The 19,344-nt window shown below is 40.1% G+C and overlaps 1 protein-coding gene across 5 annotated transcripts in view; it reads right to left on the bottom strand.

Moving 5' to 3' along the window:
* Window positions 1-19,344, bottom strand: part of ARNT2 (aryl hydrocarbon receptor nuclear translocator 2) — a 104,739-nt gene that overhangs the window by 36,873 nt on the left and 48,522 nt on the right. For all 5 annotated transcript variants that reach the window (XM_061446806.1, XM_061446807.1, XM_061446811.1 and 2 more), the window contains 3 exons: window positions 6,588-6,690; window positions 4,565-4,630; window positions 4,024-4,109 (listed from right to left, as the gene is read on the bottom strand). In XM_061446806.1, coding sequence (XP_061302790.1) covers window positions 4,024-4,109; window positions 4,565-4,630; window positions 6,588-6,690 — 255 coding nt within the window. The remainder of the gene's footprint in view (window positions 1-4,023; window positions 4,110-4,564; window positions 4,631-6,587; window positions 6,691-19,344) is intronic.

The raw sequence follows: 19,344 nt of genomic DNA, 5'->3' as shown, positions 1-19,344 counted from the left end.
ATTGTTATGGCATGAAAAAAAAAACCAACCTATTAGGAAAATATCATATAGACCACTTAAGATAAATTTCCTTCCAGGAATGAGACACTCAGAGGGGAAAAAAAACAAACCAAAACCCAGAAGAAAAGCAAACGGTTCCATAAGTTGAAAATTGAATGATCACAGCATTTCTCAGTTTTGTGACTGTTCATGAACTCGAAGCACTCTCTAGGTTAATGATCCCAAGTTGTTCTAGCTGTGCTGCTTTGCTAGGAACAGAAGGACAAAGGCTGGAATTTGTGCTCAGCCAGTTTCAAACAAGGGATCTTTCTACCTTATTCAAAATAATCCAGCACTACATGGTCATTCTTTAATACAACATACAACATAACTGGTTGGAATATCATTCCGGAATTTCTGACTCCTTTTTTCCTTTGACTTCTATGCAAAATTTACCCCTATTACTTGAGGCCAACCTGTAATTTATGGGGCTATAAGCGTGTAGGTATCATATGCCAGGTTTTTCACCTGAGCTTAGCTTTACCCTTCTCTTGCAGAGAAATGGAGAAAAATGAACTGAACATTAACTAACAGAACCTAAATGGAAGACAAGGCATGATGTTTCCTGTTTTCTCTCCTGTTTCTCAGTGGAAAAGGGGCTAAAGGCAGTCTGCCAGTAAGTGAGCCTTGCTTCTTCACTAAAGCAATAAAAAAAGGAAAAAAAAAGGTAGGCTAGATGTGCAAAAAGTGTTTTCATGCTGACCACAAACCTGAGCCATAACAGAATTTGCTTTCTACCTTAGATCTTTGGAAAAACAGCAACAACAAAACCACAAAACCCCAGTCCTTAAAATATGCCACCATGCTGATGGCCAGCTGTCTGTAGTTTATTTGTTTTCACCTTTTTAAAGTACCCAAATTACTTAAGAGACTTAGCAGACTGCTCACAGCATCAGCGTTTTCAAACCTGATACTCTATTGCACTAATAATGATCAAAGAGAAGTTCTTGCCTTGGTATTTCTATATCAGTACTGATGGTGTTATACCCAGTGTGGGACTAAATAAAAATTAACACATTGGCCACACACAATGCCACACAACCCCGAAACAGAAAATAACAGGTGCTAAACAAATCACATTGAGAGCATTTGCTAAATAGTTGTTATTTCATTTATGAAAGTACATTTTATGTGCTGTGTAGTGGTTGTGTAAGGCACATGCCACATTGCATCTCTGAGAGAAAAGGATGAGTTTATATTACAGTGTCCACTTGGCAACTAAAAAATAAATTAAAACCATCCTTTCCATAGCTGAACTTTTAACAGCTGTGATTTAGCATAAACCCATTTATTCCCAAGAAGCCACAGATGAAGCAAAGGCCAGAGCCTTGCCTCTGACTGATTAGAACAGAAGTAATTCTATTACAGGTTAGAAAAGCCCTAGCAAATTCAATTACTGCTGCAGCTATTTCATTCGCTTTACAGATTATGGTTGAATTACCCCTGGAAATGAGAATAAATGCAGTGGTGTTGCCACTTATTTACCCAAACATATATTGGGGACCAATTCAGCCCATGGATATTCCCATTCAACTTCAGAAGTCAACGGATACATGACAATCACCAATACAAAGTGGGGAAGACTAGGAGGGCAAATAAACATGCGTGAAAGACCCTCTGATTCAGTATAATATGCCCTGAGAAAAGCACTCCAGCACGACTATTATGAGTAACAATTTGGATGGCAACATAAAAGAACACTGAAATTCCACATAAGGATGTCAAAATAGAAAACATCCCTTAGGACTGTGCTATAGTTTGGAGGTATTAAAATTGTAGAGGAGCACTGGGATATTATAAGGGAGCACCATGTGATCTTGAGGAGTGGAGTAATAGAAATGGGATGAAATTCAACATTACTAAATGCATAAGCATGCACTTGGGGACTAATAACAGCCATAAAGTACAGCAACAGAAATGGGATGAAACTTTATATTATTAATTTAAAGATCACACAATTCAAAGCTATTTTTGCTATGAACTGGAAGATTTGGACTTGACAACTGAGAAAAAGGCAGCCTGGTGTGTGTGTATACACACACACACACACATATATATATATATATATATATATATATATGGATTTAAGATGCCAGCAGGATACAGTATACAAAAGAGAAGCATGCTGTGTCGTATACTGCAAGTCAAGATAGGAAATACCACTTCCATTATACATTACTATAATCTGACCTGGAACAAGAGTGTATAGTGCCAATAACCCACATTTTGAAAAGTTAAGTGGAAACACAAGTGCAAAGAAAAGACACACGGATAAAGAGGGGATGCCTTGTGAGAATGGACATTAGAAGAAGCAAGCTGGTTTAACTGTGCAAAGGCAAGGCTGACAGGATATGACCTCCTTTTGGAAATACACCAGAACACTGGAGAGAGACAGACACAAGGCAGGAAAACTCCCACTTGATTTTCAGTGAAATACAAGAATACACTGGCATAGACTTCCCATAAACTAATGAGGCCTGGAAATTAAAGAGCTTGTTAAGCATGGGAGAACAACGAGGTTTTGGAAGAGCTCAAGATGGGGACAACACCTCACTAAAGTGCACTAGAACTTACAATGCAATAACTGGCAACCAGGCACTCAAAGATCCCAAAGTTCCTTTACATGTCATGCTCCTGCTCAGCAGTGCCTGCTCCCCTGCAGAAATGGCTGCTGAATTCATACACTGCTGATGCCGTAACCCAGCAGTGACATGAATTCATGAGTTTGCAGCTCTGCACTAGCAATATCCACCCTGACGTGTTAGATCCCTTCAAACATCCCATACCATGCAGCAGGCTTTTCATTCAAGATAAGCAAGAAGCTGCAAGAAATCTCATTTGACCTGCACCTTCCTGAAGAGACAACCTGCATATAAAGGCTGAATTCAATTATGTTTGGAATTACTGATAGAAAAGTTAATCTCTTTGTGGAAGAAAAACACCCACAAATTCCCAAGCTTTCATTTTTATTAAGCAATTTACACACACTGTGCTCTTGCTCTTTTGAGACAGAAATTAAACTGAAACATTTTGACTCCTACAACACACTGAAGAATATTAACCCCATTAGCAAGAAAAGGGAAAGTTTTCCTCTTCTTCCAAAACTGCAATTCAGCAGGAAATCAACAAGAAGTTCACATCTGTATGCTGGTGTCTGCACACCACTGCACAGACTTGGTGGAAACCACCTCTTAGCATCCATCCATAATCCTTGCACAAATGTGATTTATGCCTGGGGTACACGACCGCAAAAGGGCAGGACAACTCCTGGTTTGCTTCATGCCAGCAGGCACTGTCATACTGCAAACAGCCTCTCCAACTACTGCAAACGCCAAGGTCAGCTCACCCAGTTCATAATGGTGCTTGGATGAGCTCTGCTGTCTCCTCCTTGCATTTTTCAAAGGTAAATATTCCCACATGTAATACTGAGTTGCAGTAGGTAAATGTTTTTCTCTGTAGTTCAAAGCAATATGCCAAGACTGGTTTCCGAGAAAAACAGCCTCAAAACAGAATTTAATGTAATCTTTGAACATTCTCTACTAACCCCAACACTGGGAAGGCCTATGCACCTAAATTACACATTTCCATACATGGGTGCTTGCAATTCAGTACTTAAGCATAAAAGCACTAGTTGGTATTTTCTAGTAGTACAAATGTTTTGTGTCTACCTTATTAAAATCAGGCCATTTTTATGTTTGTTTATCAGAGTGAAAACTTCTGATCCCAGTTGCTGGAATTCTGCATTACCGACAATTCCTTCAGTTCCTTTGTGCCAATGAAACCAGGAAGGGCTTCACATGGAAAAATAGGGAGGCCCTGAGTAACAGCTATTTCTTGCTATCAAAAGCTTCTCAAAATGAGCCGGGATTGGTTACCCCACTAAAATTCAGCCTGGTTTTGTACCAGCAAAGGACTCTGAGCCAGGTTTTCAACTGCCTTGAAGACAGTGTGGTGCACAGCACCTTCAGTGAGATAGATACATACCTGCTGGTGGCCAAGCCTTGATATAGCCAGTGCAATGGACAACAGCATATTGTGCTTCACCTTCTTTTACTGGGCCAAGGCCATTCCTAAATGAAAAAGAAACACAAAAATACTGTGTTGATCGACATGCAGGATAGCTTTATGCTTTTAAACTACAATTACTAATGATTTACTGGTATTTGTAAGTTATGTTAGAAACAACAAACCTGGAGCTCTGTACTACGTCAGCTCCATTAAATGCTATTCAAGCCCTACCTGCTTTCCATAATACTTCTCTGAGAAAGACACTGCAGAATGGAGCTGGTTAAGACAAAGAACTTGAGTGACTTGTGTAAAAAGATCTGGTTTGCAAAAAGATCCAATGACTCTGCTAACAGTTGAATTTAGTGGTGAGTTCTCCTCTCCTGAGCCCCAGTGCTGTTTTGTGCTGTGTGCTAATGCAGATGTTTGGTCAGGCTGTATTCCCTGAGGGAGCATTAGCCCAGTAGAAAATGAGAGTGTGTATGGCAACTAACTGTTGTGATAAGTTAAGTAATAGTACCTGTATCTTTTTCTCATGGTGGTTATTCTGTTCAGAGGTAAATGATCCAGAGGAGCATTTCCACACCTAAAAAGTAAATTAATATTTGAAAGGGCTCAAAAACGAAAAGAAATACCCAGGATGAAAATACATTTTAAGATCTTTATTAGCATATACAAGTAGACAATAATTTATTTCTGACAGAAAGTCACATTCATGTTTTCTTAGAACTTGCTGCTTCCACAGGCTAAGCTTTTTGTGTGTGCTACAAACATTCTTTTTACTTTAGAACAGAAGAGACTACAAGAAGTTTCCCTCCTGCACTCCCCCAACCTAAAGACTATTTGAAATAGGCATTCCAAGAGTGGCTGAAGTACAAATACACTTCAAAATACTGTAAAACAAGGGTAAAAACTAGAAGAGAATATAAATCAGTCCCCATTTATCCACAGAAAATAATCTCAGTGTTCCGGTAGCTCCCTGTGGCCAGAGCATTTCAACTGCCATACACCAGCTACAACACTAGCAACTACTGAACTAATGTTTGCAAGAACAGACTATTTATACTGTCAAGTAACTTTCTTTAAAACTTGACCATTTACATTTTTTGATATTACTAAATATGCCCAACTGTATAATTTTAACAATCCATTTGAAGCTGAGCAGTTTGAAAAGTAAAAGCAATTAATTTTCAATGGAAAAGAAAAACAATAGCAATGAAAGAGATAATCACAAGGAAAGTTCACATTATTTAAAGCTCATTCTTCCCACAAAGTTTGGGTCTTGTACTGGGGCGTTTTTTTTTCACACCAGTCACTGCCAAGGAGAAGGAATGAACAATTAAAATAAAATCTAGAATTCAAAAAAAACCAAAACAATGGGGCTGGCTACTGGCATGTGCTCTCATGGGCTAGAGTTTACTGGATCAGAGTGCTAGGAAATAACTGCAATCTGAATTGTTTTGAAAGCAAAGGAACAACTGTGAACAGGACGAGGCCTAGTTTTCTTTCCACAAAAATGTCCTCCTCACACGATCACTGTGTGCAGCTTGAAGGAAGAAAAAGCAATGTTCCCCATGTCTCTCTGTCAGGCGGTATGTCTTTCCCCTTGCTTAAGGGGGAAGAGGTCCTATAGCTCTGAAGTCTGACCTTGGGAGATATAAAATACATAAAACCCTTAAAAAGGCACCCAAGAGCCATACATTCAGCCTCCTCACATAAGTGGAAGAAAATCCACCACATAAGTACAGGCATCTGCTGTAATGGGTCAAATATTTTGCTTTGCATGTTCCATTTCATAACAAATTTTGCATCATCTGTATTCAGCATATATATTGGATATAGGCTGCAGATGCAATTTTGTACTTTCCCCACTAACCACAGAGACAGAAACTTACTGCAATAGCAACAGGCATTTTATCCCATTAGCACTGCAATAACAAAAGTGCCCACAAGTCCCAGCCAGAAGCACTGGTCAGCCAAATCTCTTTCAAGAAGCCCAAGCAATGGAGGAGAAGTCAGAAAATTGCAAAACAAAAGCCTCTAACAATTACTCATTTATCTAGCATCAACCAGCTGACATCTGGTTAATTCATACCAGGCTTAGGTTAATTCCTACATAGCTGGCAAGTTTGCAACTGAATTCCTGTTTGTCTTCAAAATTCTTTTAATATTATTGGTTTGCTAAAAAAATACACAGAGTTTGTCTTGTGAAAGCCTTGTTCCTAAAGTACTGATTTGAATAATTTGACTGGAAGAGACAGTGGCTTACATTCCAGGGGTGAAGTTGTCATGAAGTTCTCTGGGGAAAGCATCCTGCACCCCACACTGATAAAAATAACTGCAACACACAAATTTGGCGCTGTTTGTCATTAATCATAAAGGAAGAAAGGTCTCAGTTTTACTCCAGTTCCAAAACAAGCATTCTGGAAATGCTTAATGGGAGTGTGTCACTACAGTTTCAAGGTCAAATAATGCAACAAGATGTCTCAATCTAATCTGAGATGGGATGAAAACCATCACAGGAATACAAGGTAAATACATACCTCATTCTGCAAATGAAAGAGCGCCTTGATCCCATGCACATTCTCATTGAGGACTGCTGACCTTCCTTCTTTACTGTTCCAGTCTTCAAATCCAGGATTCGTCCTAAAAAAAGCCATGGAGAGCAACTGACGTTCAGTATATAAATTTAATTCCATTTACTAAAATCTAATATGATGATATGTTCATAAGCTAAACGCCATTAGTTCAGTTAGGCGGAAAAATGCCAACAAGAAATCTTGATGCTGGTCTCACATTGCTTATGTGCTGGCTTAACTAATGATTTCAGCAAAGCTGACTCCAAGTTACAACAGCGATGGCCCTTTTCTTGGTTGGCCCAAGACCAACTTCCAAAGCAGGGTCAAATGCCTGGAGGCAGAGAAGACAATGACAGCAAACACGGCTTTCCAACTTGATCTGCTCACTTCACTCTTTACCAGAAGTATGAAGAAAGCAACATGCGTTATTCCCCTAACAGCTGCTCCTCTTTCCATGTGCTCTTGTGATCCAGAATGCTCAATGCTATAACACCACCTCATGCATCCAGAGCTACAGTGACGGTGAGGAACACATAAGACCACGCTTTTCTCCTTGATAATGAGACACAGGATACAGCACAACAGCACTTGTAGTGGGACCTTTTCAGAGGTGACAAAAAACTGACATGATAGCATATTTTTAAAGTTAATTTTCAGGATCAGCGAGATGATCTGACTCTCCACAGAGCAACGTGAATCTGGGTCCATGGCTGGAACCTGCTGATCAGCATAAGATGACTACAAACCTCAAATCTCATACCACAGACACAGCCTTGAAAAGGGATGACAGCTACCAAGTCATCCCAAGAGAGGACAGTATGGAGGGTGCCAAGCCTGGGGAGGTCTTTATTAAAAAAGGTAGCAAGATGGTCACAGATGAATCTTTCCATTCTCCTGAGACAAAACGAAGGCAGTGATTACTACAGACAGGTTCAGATCAGTGATTGCAGAATACAGCGTATCACCCACAATCCTATTGTTTATCACCAAAGAACTAACAGAATGGACTTTTGAATCTACAGCTCAATTGCTAACAGATGACTATAGAATTCTGCACATTAGTAACAGACTAGAAATGAACCACTGGCCCAGATCCACAATGCTTCAGGGCTGGACACAGCCACAAAAGTGACAGTGGGCAAGAGAAATGCTGCGGAAAAGACAATTAAATGACAGCCACCAATGCTGATGACACACAGCCATGAGCAAACCTACATGTTTAAGGTGGGTACCTTTCAATAACTGTAACTATTTAAAAACTTAAGTCTTTACTGTGATATAAGTAGCCAAGTTTACAGCAACATAAAATACCATACTTGAAGAAATCATATAGAATACATTCCAAGTCTCCTTTACCAGATTTACTTAAGAATCTCTGTCCAAAAATTGAGTTCTGAAATAATCCTACTGACAAACATTAACTTCAGAATAACTTTAACAGAAAATATTTAGCTCCATCAATGAATGAGAATAAAATCACTACAAAGAGTTTAAAGATTAGTATTTCAGAGAAGCAACTAGGCAGCTGCATCTTACTGTTAAGGTATCCTCAAGGTAACTACTTCTGGAGGAAAGCCATCCTTGTCAACAGAAAGTTAGATGTCATTAAGTCTCTAAGGTGAAGTTAGCAACTCTGGGAACAATTCCTAAAGATGCTTCTATTCAAATCACTAGGCTATGTACATATGATTCAGGTGTGAGCAGGGAAGAAATCATATCACCATATTTCCCAGCTCATTTACACTGACCCTATGATGTAGGATGGATCTGAGATTCAAACACACTTCCTTTCCCTGCATCAGTGTAATTTTCTATAGCCAAAGCCACAATCTGTTTTCCCATCCTCATACCTACTCACACAATTTAGAGAAACAAAATATCATTAGGGATGAGGCAAACTGACTCACAATGAAGCAAAAAAGACAGAATATACATACAGGACCCAACGGCTGTCCATATGAGCATGCAAAGCCAAATGAAACCATTAAAAGCATTTTTCTCTTTGGACACAATTAACTTTGTCATGTAAACAAAAGAGTTGTTTTCTGTGCACTTTTTTTTCCATTCCAGTATAAATTCTTGAAGTGACACAAATAATCAAGAAGCAGTGACAGTAAATGAAACTCCAACAGCCAAGAGAAATTTCTCAGTTTTCATCATCCAGGAGTACCTCTAAAAATAATGCTTGACAATTACGTGGCAGCTAAGCCTAAAACTGCTGACACACGTTCCTTTGGCATGCCTGAAACCCCTGACAACAGAAGTCAGTTTTTAAATTTAGCCTTTTGTTTGGCATTGTTTTAGAAATATGTATCAGATAAGAAGCAGCAGTCTAAATTTTGCTCTGACTTACAAAATCACTGCAGGGGGTCTGTGGGAGTATGAGTCAGAGAAATGTTTGGTACACAGACATTACGACAAAGCTCTCAGCAGTTTGTTTCAATAGTCCATCGTACATATGTTAACCTTTTAGAGCTCTAACAATACAGTGAAGATTTTAGTAAAGAACAAGCAGTTTGTTTCTCATATATTATTAGAAGCTTATGATCAAATTTTATTAAAAAGAGGAAGAATTACAGGTGAATAGCCTAAGGATAAAGCTTTACATTTAGCTCAAATAAGCCTGTTAGTGTACTGACTCCCTGACATAAGAGGGATTTCCCAAGACTCAGCTTTTAAGTTAGTTATACTGGTATCACCAGATGTCTAGAGCATATCATGAAGAGTAAACTGGGGAACAACCCAGTGTGAGAACTGCATGTAACCAACGTGGCCATGCAGCACAGGTAAATGTGATCCTTTGGAAAAGGACTGGCATCAATACTCCCAAGTCCTTGCAAGTTACTGTGTCTGCGCACAGTATCGCATACATACTTCTAAAAGATTTCCCTGTTTGGAGAGGTCTCCTGTTTAATGATGGCAATCTGGATACAGGATTACTCCTTATTTTCATGCTAATTGCTAAGAACCCCATATTCATTTCTAGGCCTAGACTGACAGCATTTAGATTTTACCAGATAATTCTAACGAAGTGCAGAGAGATGGAAAACGGTGAAGTCAGGACAAGTTGGAGTGATACCACAGTTATTTGTCGTGACTTATTTTTGCTGTGACAATACAGTTTCATCTGGTCTCAAGACAAAAGTCACAGACTTTTCTCCCCGGGCTCCTCACCATTCCACACCTGGACCCTGAGGAGGGAATGGACCCACACCACCCTGCTTCTGCCAACAGGGAATTGCAAAATCAACTTCCACCTGCTTTAGTATCAACTTCAATTCCCTGCAGCTGCTCACAAGATGGACCTGAGCAGGAAGCATATCGCAAACTGGCATAAATCACAACTCAAGTGTCATTCAAACAGCTCAATTCAAGGAGGCTGCATACTCTAATGATGGCTCTGTCGCAGAAACATAAAAAAGTCATATCTCTATGTATTCCTGTACCTTTTATGCTGGTGCGGCTATGCGGGTGATAAACGTTCATTTAGGTTGCTCCAGAGGAAACACATACAAAGTATATGTGATGTTAAATTTGGCCATTATATTCTTACGAATAGGAAATATTCTAGGATATAATTCTGACAATTTCTGCTAACTGAATAGTGCACATTTCTTCTAGTTTCTTCAGGAGAACAGTTTTAACAACCCAGTGCCACCATCAGCTGGATTCCTTTATGAGCTTCCCCATAAACTGGTAAGTGCATGTAGTTCATTTTCATGTTAAACTTTTCCCCCCTCCAGTTACAGACACAACCCTCAGATACAGCAAGTGCAGGATGAGTATCTCCAACATAGCGCTGCTGTGACCAACACTGCTGTCTTATTACCATTTCCAGCAGCTGCACAACTCAGAGGAAGCCAGAGTTTACTGTGCTGAAGAGAAAGCAAATAAATGAGCACAATGCTCATTAAAATCAGCACATAAATCTCTCCGGTTGGTCTAGGTATAATTGGTAATGTGTGGAAATCTACCAACTAGAGTCACCATCCAGAAGGCAGCATTGCTTAAACCTATAATAAACCAGTTGTCCTCTGAGCAGGAATCCACCATTCAACCCAGGAACCTGATGTCAGGTGTTGTTATAAGAAAGGCCTCTCAGAGGGGACCACCAAGGTGAGGACAGTCTGCAAGTGACTCATTACTGATGTAAAATCAGAGAAGCCATATAAAGCTCTTCCCCCTAAAGAGATTAGTAGGTAACAGATTCAAGTACTTAGGATACATGCCAGAAACATTCCCTTTGTGTTATGCTGCAGCAGGTTTTCAAAGATGCTCTCAAACAAAATGATCAAGGGGACAAATATTCATATTAGCACTGATATGCCTCTTGCATGTGTAAATTGTGACTGGATTATGCACAAACCTTCCCCTTTTGGATCTCTGGTTGCTACTGTGAATGCTCAATACCTTTGCTGTGCTTGCAGCGTTTGAGATGAACCTAAGCCAAAGATTGGTCTCAGCCTACTGAAGTTCCTGGGGTTTCAAATCTGAGAGTTTGGCTCAAATCCATCTTTACACAATAGCACCAGCCTGCTAGAAAATTTGTTCCTCCATGTTTAAGCACTGCATGCTAAGGTTTATAGCCTGGTAATCAAACACAGTCTGTCCTTTGTTATTCAGTTCTTTGCTATTTCTTTTTTTTTTTGGCAGATTCAAAATAAGCTTCGACATCTAATTCTACCACAAACGCTTTCCCTGCTGGATTTCCAGGTCCTAAGAATCCTGCAGTATCTAATTAGAAAGAAAGGTTGTTACATAGAGGCATTCTTCTGCAAAAATTTCAGTTCAAGTTGAAATGACTGTCTCTAGAAACAATCATACAATATTTGCACCCAGTCTGCAGCATGGAAATACCCCTCTCTTACAACAAAAGACTACTGCCTGCTTATAAAGATCTGAAGAAATTTGTTTTGGCCTCATGCACATAAAAATACTGTTGGCAAAGCACATGATACAATTTTCTACTTCCCTCTGACTCATCAGTAGGACAGCTGCCTTGTACAGAACCTTGGACCTGATAAGGAAACAGTCTTCATTAATATATGGAGTCCCACCTTGCCCTCAATACCTTAGGAGCCCAGCAAGCTTTGTGCTGTATATGACAGCATCTTGTCTTACAAAGAACAAGTGAGGTATTTAAGAATTATTCTCAGCCACCAGATCGTCTACATATTTCTTTCCAGGCAAAATAAAATAAAGGATAAACTAAGTTTGGTTTGGACAAGATAACAAAAGATGATTTTGTGTTCATCAAAAATACTCCACAGGATACTCATGGAAGAGAAACAGAACACAGGAATACTGCATCCAAAAATCCTTATGAAAACTAAAACCATCTTTATCTTATTATTAGAAACAGGAAAAAGCAAGACAGGGATGCAGGAAAACAAGAGGAAATAATTAAAAATATAAGCAAAGTGATGGTCAAGGCACTGATGGTTCTGGACACAGCTCCAGATGTAAGATGGCCCTCAAACTGAAGGGCCAGAGAACAAAGGCCTTCTTCTGCAGTGATGCTCTCTATTAGTACATTAAGTCCTTAGAAATTAGCGGCAGAGATCAGCTTAAAGATGTGTGTTCTCAGCTAAAACAGTTTGTACACATATAAGATACAGGTCACTGCTTGGGATAAACAATGAACTTCTAGAAAACAAAGTGTAACTCTTCCTTAATTTTTCATTTATCAGTTAATTCATACGCACCAACTATAGCTTTACACCAACCGAGGTATTCAGCTGCCAGAGCTCCTCTTAAAAACAGTGGATGCATTATGAACACATAAACAACATGTCTTCAATAAGAACATTAAACAACCTTAATTTGATAAATTTGTATCAGATTACTCTTCATAAGCTCATACCAGAGCAAAGCAGTTATTCTGCATGAATTCAACAATTAAAAGAACATAAAAGCCATTAAAAATGTATACCTTTACAATTGTCATCTCATGTTTAATACAGCTCAGCAAGTGCTTTAAGTTCTAGCAATTCCAACAAATATACATCCACCCTGTGGATGTAAAAAAACCCTAAAATATCAGAAGATCCAGGAACTCGTGAAGAACCAAAACTACAACGCAAACACAGTATTTGAAGGCTCTCCTTCTAGGAACTCACATTTACATAAAGCAGAAGCAGCTCTCAACATACAAATAAAACAATATACACATAAAAATTAGTCATGGTCACACAGCTCTTCTCTCAGCATTCTAGGGTTTATTATTTAAAAAAGGTAATGTTCATAAAAGCATAGACACATCTACCACATACACACTCCCTGTCCTGAAAGCTCAAGTCCCTGCCCACTTATAATGACAAGGTGTCTACTGTAGGGTTGGTGACACCAAAAGCAGCTGCACACAAATATGCTGCTGCTCATCCAAGTATCCTCTAATAACAGAGCATCCCTTCGTCATCACACCACCAAGGACAGGAACTATGCAGGGTAAATGCACCAAACAATACAATCCTAATAAAACCCACAAAAAATTGCATCTTTCTGGCCCCTCATTAAAGGGAAAGCAAACACATGCGCAGTAAGAACAGCCTGGATGCTCAAAACATAGGTGTGCTTAACACCATCCTTTAGCATATAAACTAACGGCAGAACCACATGACTGGCACTAGTTACACTGTGCACCCAAAACCAGCGCTGACTTTACAGAAGGCTTCTTACTCACATTGGAGGTTACAGTGCAGCAACGCCTGCCAACCTGTTGTTTATTTTAACACCACTACTTCGTATTTGCTGAGCATTTAAGAGTCTTTTAAACCTCTGAAAGGGACACCAATTCTAGTTAACATTTAAAACACATCAAGAGACCATGAAGAATGTACAGTTCTAGAAAGAATGAGCCTGATGAGGTTGTTTTTACAGAACTGGCTAACTCGTGATGCTTAACTCATTTACCAACCCTCCTGCTCACTGACAAATAACCCCAGCGTGCAGGCACTGACACTCCCAACACTTTTGCCTTCCCCAGCATCAGACACAGCACCGCCACATGGGACTGCTGCCAGGGCTCATGATGATGCAGAGCAGATGGGCTCATAACAGGCAGCAGGCTCTTCTCTTTCATACTTGGATTCATGCTGCGCTGTTAGCGATGTATCTATAGTTTTAATTCACATGTGGAAAGGTTCCGTTCTCCAGACTGTGGGTGCAGGAGCCCCTGATTTCTGACTGGAAGGTGTCTGGTAGCACAGGTCACCCTTTGCTGGTACCACAGCCTTTATGGACCACAATGACAACTTCAGTCAAAAGCTCAGGACATTGATGAGAGGGAACGTGCTCCTGATCATGTGGAGGTGGTTGATGTGATCTAAACCTTCCCTGATATTAAAATCAGAATCCTATCAAATCTTTCAAAAAGTGGGTCAGTAGGACTTTGAAGAAGCCCCATGGGTGGGAACAAGGTCTCCCCATGCATACTTTGCAGCCTTGCTTCCCAGCTTGTCTGACCGTACAGAGACGATAGGATCTCCCCATGGGAGACTGCACCTTACCAGCAAGGCTGTACAGCAAGCTACCAGTTATACCTCTGTCCTCTGTGCATAGGATTTTGTGCCCTGGCCCAACTTCTCCAGAAGAATGAAGCCCTGGGACACTGGTATAATAATATCCCTTGAGAATACAACACTGCTGTAAAATCAGTCAGCCTCAAGAAGCCTGGAACAAATTCCAGGACAACAGAGGGCTTCCCGGCTGTCATACTGCATGTATCAACCAAGAAGCTTATGGGATGCAGGGATAAAATGCAGCCACTTTCACTCCAAAGCTGGCAGTGTCTTTCACCCAAATGTTATGAGACTGCTTTAGCTCTCACAGGCTGGGGCCTCACTGCTCTCTTGTGCTTGTCTTATGCAGCAGGAAGCAGCACCTTAACCCTACCCAACTGCACACTCCACTACAGAGTATCGCTAATATGCTGATAAACAAATACATCAATATACAAAATAAATAACCAACTGGCTCCAAGCATGTACTTGTTGTTGTCAGACATTAAAGCAACATTCAGAGGAGATCCACACCTTTACTCCTATTTTAAGGATGAGGACAGTGAAGCCCAAACGAATGATTTCTCTTGCCTGTGGTCAGCCAGCAGTGCAGATGCAGCTAGAAACGGGGCCCAAGCTCATGTAAACAATTAGCCTAAATAAGGAAAAGAAATTACTTTAAATTGAAAGAGGGTAGATTTAGATTAGATACTAGGATGATATTCTTCCCTGTGAGGCTGGTGATGTACTGGAACCAGATGCCCAGAGAACCTGTGGCTGTCCCATCCCTGGCAGTGCTCAAGGCCAGGCTGGATGTGGCTTTGAGCAACCTGGTCTAGTGAAAGGTGTCCCTGCCCATGGCTCGGGGTTGGGAATAGATGAGCTTTAGAGGCACCCTCCACCCAAACCATTCTATAATTCTACGATTATAAACACAAACCATCAAAGCTCACTCTCCTCACTAGCCTAGCTTCTCAGGGGGACTATTTGAACCTCTCTAAATATGTTAAGGTTTACATCATCTAATTGCAAAAGGCGTTGTATAAGCATTAGATTCAAGTTACGACATTCTTACAATAGAATGAAAAGTTGATCCAATCAACACCAAAGTTAATAAAAATAAAAGAGAAGTAATGCAATTGAAATGTAGCTATTTTTAAATCTCTGTCTGTCCCCTACTTACCAACTGGAGACACTCACCCACAGAAGCGGAACTGAAAAGCTTTCTCACCCCGTCTTGTTTTTCAGTAAGAACCCCCTCACATTACACAGCTGTTTGCTTAATACAACTTGTTCTTATAAAAGCTCATGAGGCCAAAAAGTTTCTGCTGTGCCTGTCTTCATGTTTGACTAACCAGTCTGCATCATGTAATTCTCTACAGTGCTGGACAAATATGCATCATTATAATTAAATTAAAAAGGAAACTATGTGGGCTTTTGAGCCTTGCTCCTGAGTTAATTTTAAGGGACTATCTGAAGGGATAGTGTTACAGATCACATGCAACTCTCTCTGCTGATGGGCCTGGAAAAACTGGACATAAAAACCCAAGCAAATAATTCAAAGCACATGTTCAAAGTTAAGTTATAACACAAACCAAAAACATTTTAAGGACTAAATGTATTTTGAACTCTCAACAATGGTTATCTTATGCATGGGAAATATTCAGCATGCTAAATAAAATAGCTTATAGAAGCCCATACACGATGTGTAAGCTTTCCCTAGACATAAATACAACAGCACCTATCTCCATTTCCAGTTCCCTATCTGTAAAGTGGGACAACGCTTCTCTCTTTTTTCAATCTTGCAATGTCCATTTAAACTTCAGCAGCAGAAGCTTCATGTTGCTATAGGTCTGTGTAAGTCCTGACTCAGCCACTTCCTGATCTCCCCGGGTACTTTCAGGATCAGTCACTAGACGAGTATCACCAAGTTCATGGTTCCATGAGCTAGACAGTTGGGGTAGCATTTCTGTTACAATCATCAGGTGTATCTGAAGGAAAGCCTGAGCTGGGGAAAATGATCATACTAAGGCCTGCCAGTGATCCAAGATTCAAAGAGCTCCTGAAAAGACAGAGCAGACTTTCTGTAATTAGAAAAAAGGATGGAAAACCCCAGAAACAGTTATCCAAAGCACCAGCAGTAGAGACTCCCATGACAGGACAGTCATCCAAAATAACTCCGAAATATGTAATTTATTCTTTTACCATTCACAACTGCATAATAAATCAATACATAAAGGCTGTAAGTAGCTTTTAAATTAACTTATCTGTTTCACTTGAATGCTCAGCAGGAAGACTTACTGAAAAACACTTCACTTTTGCCAAGAAAGCTTCAGCTCCTAGCATTCTGTATTACTTGTACTTCATTATCAAACTCAAATAACTGGGATATATGCTTTATTAGTAAATACTGGCATGATCTGGTTCTTAAATTTGGCTGCGGTCTGCTCCACATGAGCTGGTGACACACCATGGAACAGTCCATTAGAGGAAATAATGACTGCAATATGACCTTGTGAGATATTTTGCTGGGGACAGAATTAAATTTAAACACAGAAAAAGCAAGAGAGAGGGAGGAGAACAAAAAGCCCAAGTACGTTCTCTGCCTGCTTTCATAGTTTAGTTCATTTAAAATAAGCTAGTTCTCCACAGCGCAGATGTTAAGGCTAATACTGCACCCTTGAGTACCTGCGGAGTTCCCATCAAAGTAGCAAAGCACCTGAGATTTACAGAGGGTTGCAAGCAGGGCCAGTGGCAAAGGCTCCAAGAGGCAGGATCGAACTGCTTTACTGGTAATGTGTTAACCAAAGAAGTTGGTCAGGTATTTGTGGAAAAGGTAGTATTTTTTAAATATCAAGAAAATCACTTCACTCCATATATTTCACTGTCACCATGTTTAACAAAACACAGCAGGTTGAATAAATATTGAACATCAAGAAAACCCCACCATACTTGAAACACAGCAACTGAAAATGATCCAGTCAAACATCTGTGATAACAGACCTAAGTACATGGCAGTTTCCAAGTGAGAAAACTCTAGGTGAAGACTGAAGAGAAATAACAACCACAAAATATACTTGCACATGCATGCACAAGCACTTGAAAATTCACCTTAAAAGCATTCCCTATGTTAACCAGGTGTAATAAGTCTTTCTCAAAGTACTAAGCTAAAGTTGCTTCCTTATTTTGGTAAAAACATGTACTGACCTTTTTAAAACACCATTATAATTAAAAAAATGCAACTTATTATCACTAGTGCTCCTTCCAGTACTATCCACCCAAACAGACTGTCTCAGCAGTGGGGAGACAGACCACTGGCTCAGTCTGCCTGTGTACGAGTTGGGCTTATCCCAACATAGGGGATGTTTTTCCCCCCAAAAACAGCCCTAGAGACCAAAGCAAAACAAAATTTTCTTGGAATCAGTTAGAGAGATTAAATGTACCATACATTTAAAGTATGATCATTTGGAAGTACCTATTTTTTGAGAGCAGACTGGGTTTTTCTTATTTTTGTGATATTGTCCAGTGTGTCAAAGGGCAGGAATGGTGCTCCAAGGCTTTAAGGTCCTCTTCCTTACAGGTACAAAACAAAAAGCCGGACTGTACCCTCTGCATCACCCCGTAAGGTCATGGAACCATAGCCACTGGTCACACAGCCGCAACTGAAGGAATGATTTGTTTCATTCACTTCAATTGAAAAACATGGCGATCCACTTGCAAAGGAAACATTAAGTCTCATATGTGTCACTGAATGTACAGAAAATTTAAAACTTCCCTTGTTTTCCTTCCTGAGAGCCCAGCACATTCAAATTCAGATGGCTTTCACTCACCCACTTAAGCTTTCTATTTTGTCACATGAAGTTGGCAAACTGTGCTTGATCAAAGCAGCTGATGACAGAAGAGAAACTGAAGACATGGAGGCTTTGGGCATCACTTCTAAGCCAAGATATAGGTGCCATACAGGCACAGCTTCATTGTTTCCTGCTCCTAAGCATCTACTGCACTAATTCATTTGCTTGCAAACAGAATGGGCATAGAGGAAGCAGAACATTCACTTCCTTCATCCTACACATAAAAACCCCACAAACTGAACAGCCTAAAGCTGAAAAAACCACAATTCCTATGCTTGGCACTGATCAAGTGCAAAGGCTGTCTGTCTGTTATGAGTCCGCAAAAACACAGGCAGATTTTTTTTCTCTGGAACAAAGGCACAGCAATGGGGCTGGTGCATACAGAAAGTCTTACACCTCAAACATCCCCTTTGCTTACCGCAATGCTGGCGGTACAACAGAATGTTGCTGAAAAACAGGTATCACATGGTGATTTGGTAATTGCCGGCAACAAGCCAAATCTCTTCCAAGATTTCACACTTAAAATAGGAAGAGATACGTTGCTAAAAAATTGGATTTTTCTACAGTAAAACCAGACAGAAACTTGAAATGCTCTGTTGACATGAATCACTCATATATATTCTATACACGGCAGCACATTTACAGAATTGTCCCCTTTTTCAGGGCAACCTCAGTGTTAAAGCTTGTTTTCAATAACATCTCTGTTCCCTTCCATCGCAGGTGCAACAATCCTGGCACAGCTGTCTCCAGCCTCCACCCTCCTGAGGAATAAAGTGGGGTGTGTGTGGGTATGCGTGTGTGCATGGGTGGAAAATCCCATAAAACAAATTTTCAGACAGTCCTGCAGAGACATAAAAGATTTCAGGACATCTCAATTTATGTATATGGAAATTTCCTCTCCTCCCCATCCTCCCTCTTTTGCTGTGTGTTGTTTACTGGGTGCCCGCTCATCTTCATGCTACAGTCTGGACGTTCAGTGAAAACAGATGATGAACCACTGTTTCATCCTGGCATGAAAAGCACAAGTAGCCATGAACTCTTCCTATAAACAAAAAGTTATACAACTCGCTCTTACCTGCCTAGAGGCTAACAGTCTTACTAGGCCAATCATCCTGTGCTAAAATGTTAAAATCTAAAATACTGAGATCTGGTTTTAATTCCCTGTACTCTGTCTTCCTAAGCTGCTGGGCTGGGCACGTTTCAGAGTCAGATAGTTCTTTAGGGTTCATGTACTTAAAAGAATTCACAAACAGAATTAAATAAATAAAGAAATCAAGCGCTGTCAGTTAAAACAGCCCTTTACACGCAGAGTACCTTTCCAATGCATAAAGCCTCTTACAAATGTGCTCTTCAGAAACGAAGGCTAGAGAA

The sequence above is a fragment of the Pezoporus flaviventris genome, unplaced genomic scaffold (genome assembly GCF_033815535.1).
Source record: "Pezoporus flaviventris isolate CSIRO_AGI_PZ_B2104156 unplaced genomic scaffold, CSIRO_AGI_Pfla_v1 ptg000006l, whole genome shotgun sequence".
Taxonomy (NCBI): domain Eukaryota; kingdom Metazoa; phylum Chordata; class Aves; order Psittaciformes; family Psittacidae; genus Pezoporus; species Pezoporus flaviventris.
This window is presented reverse-complemented; position numbering and strand designations above follow the sequence as displayed.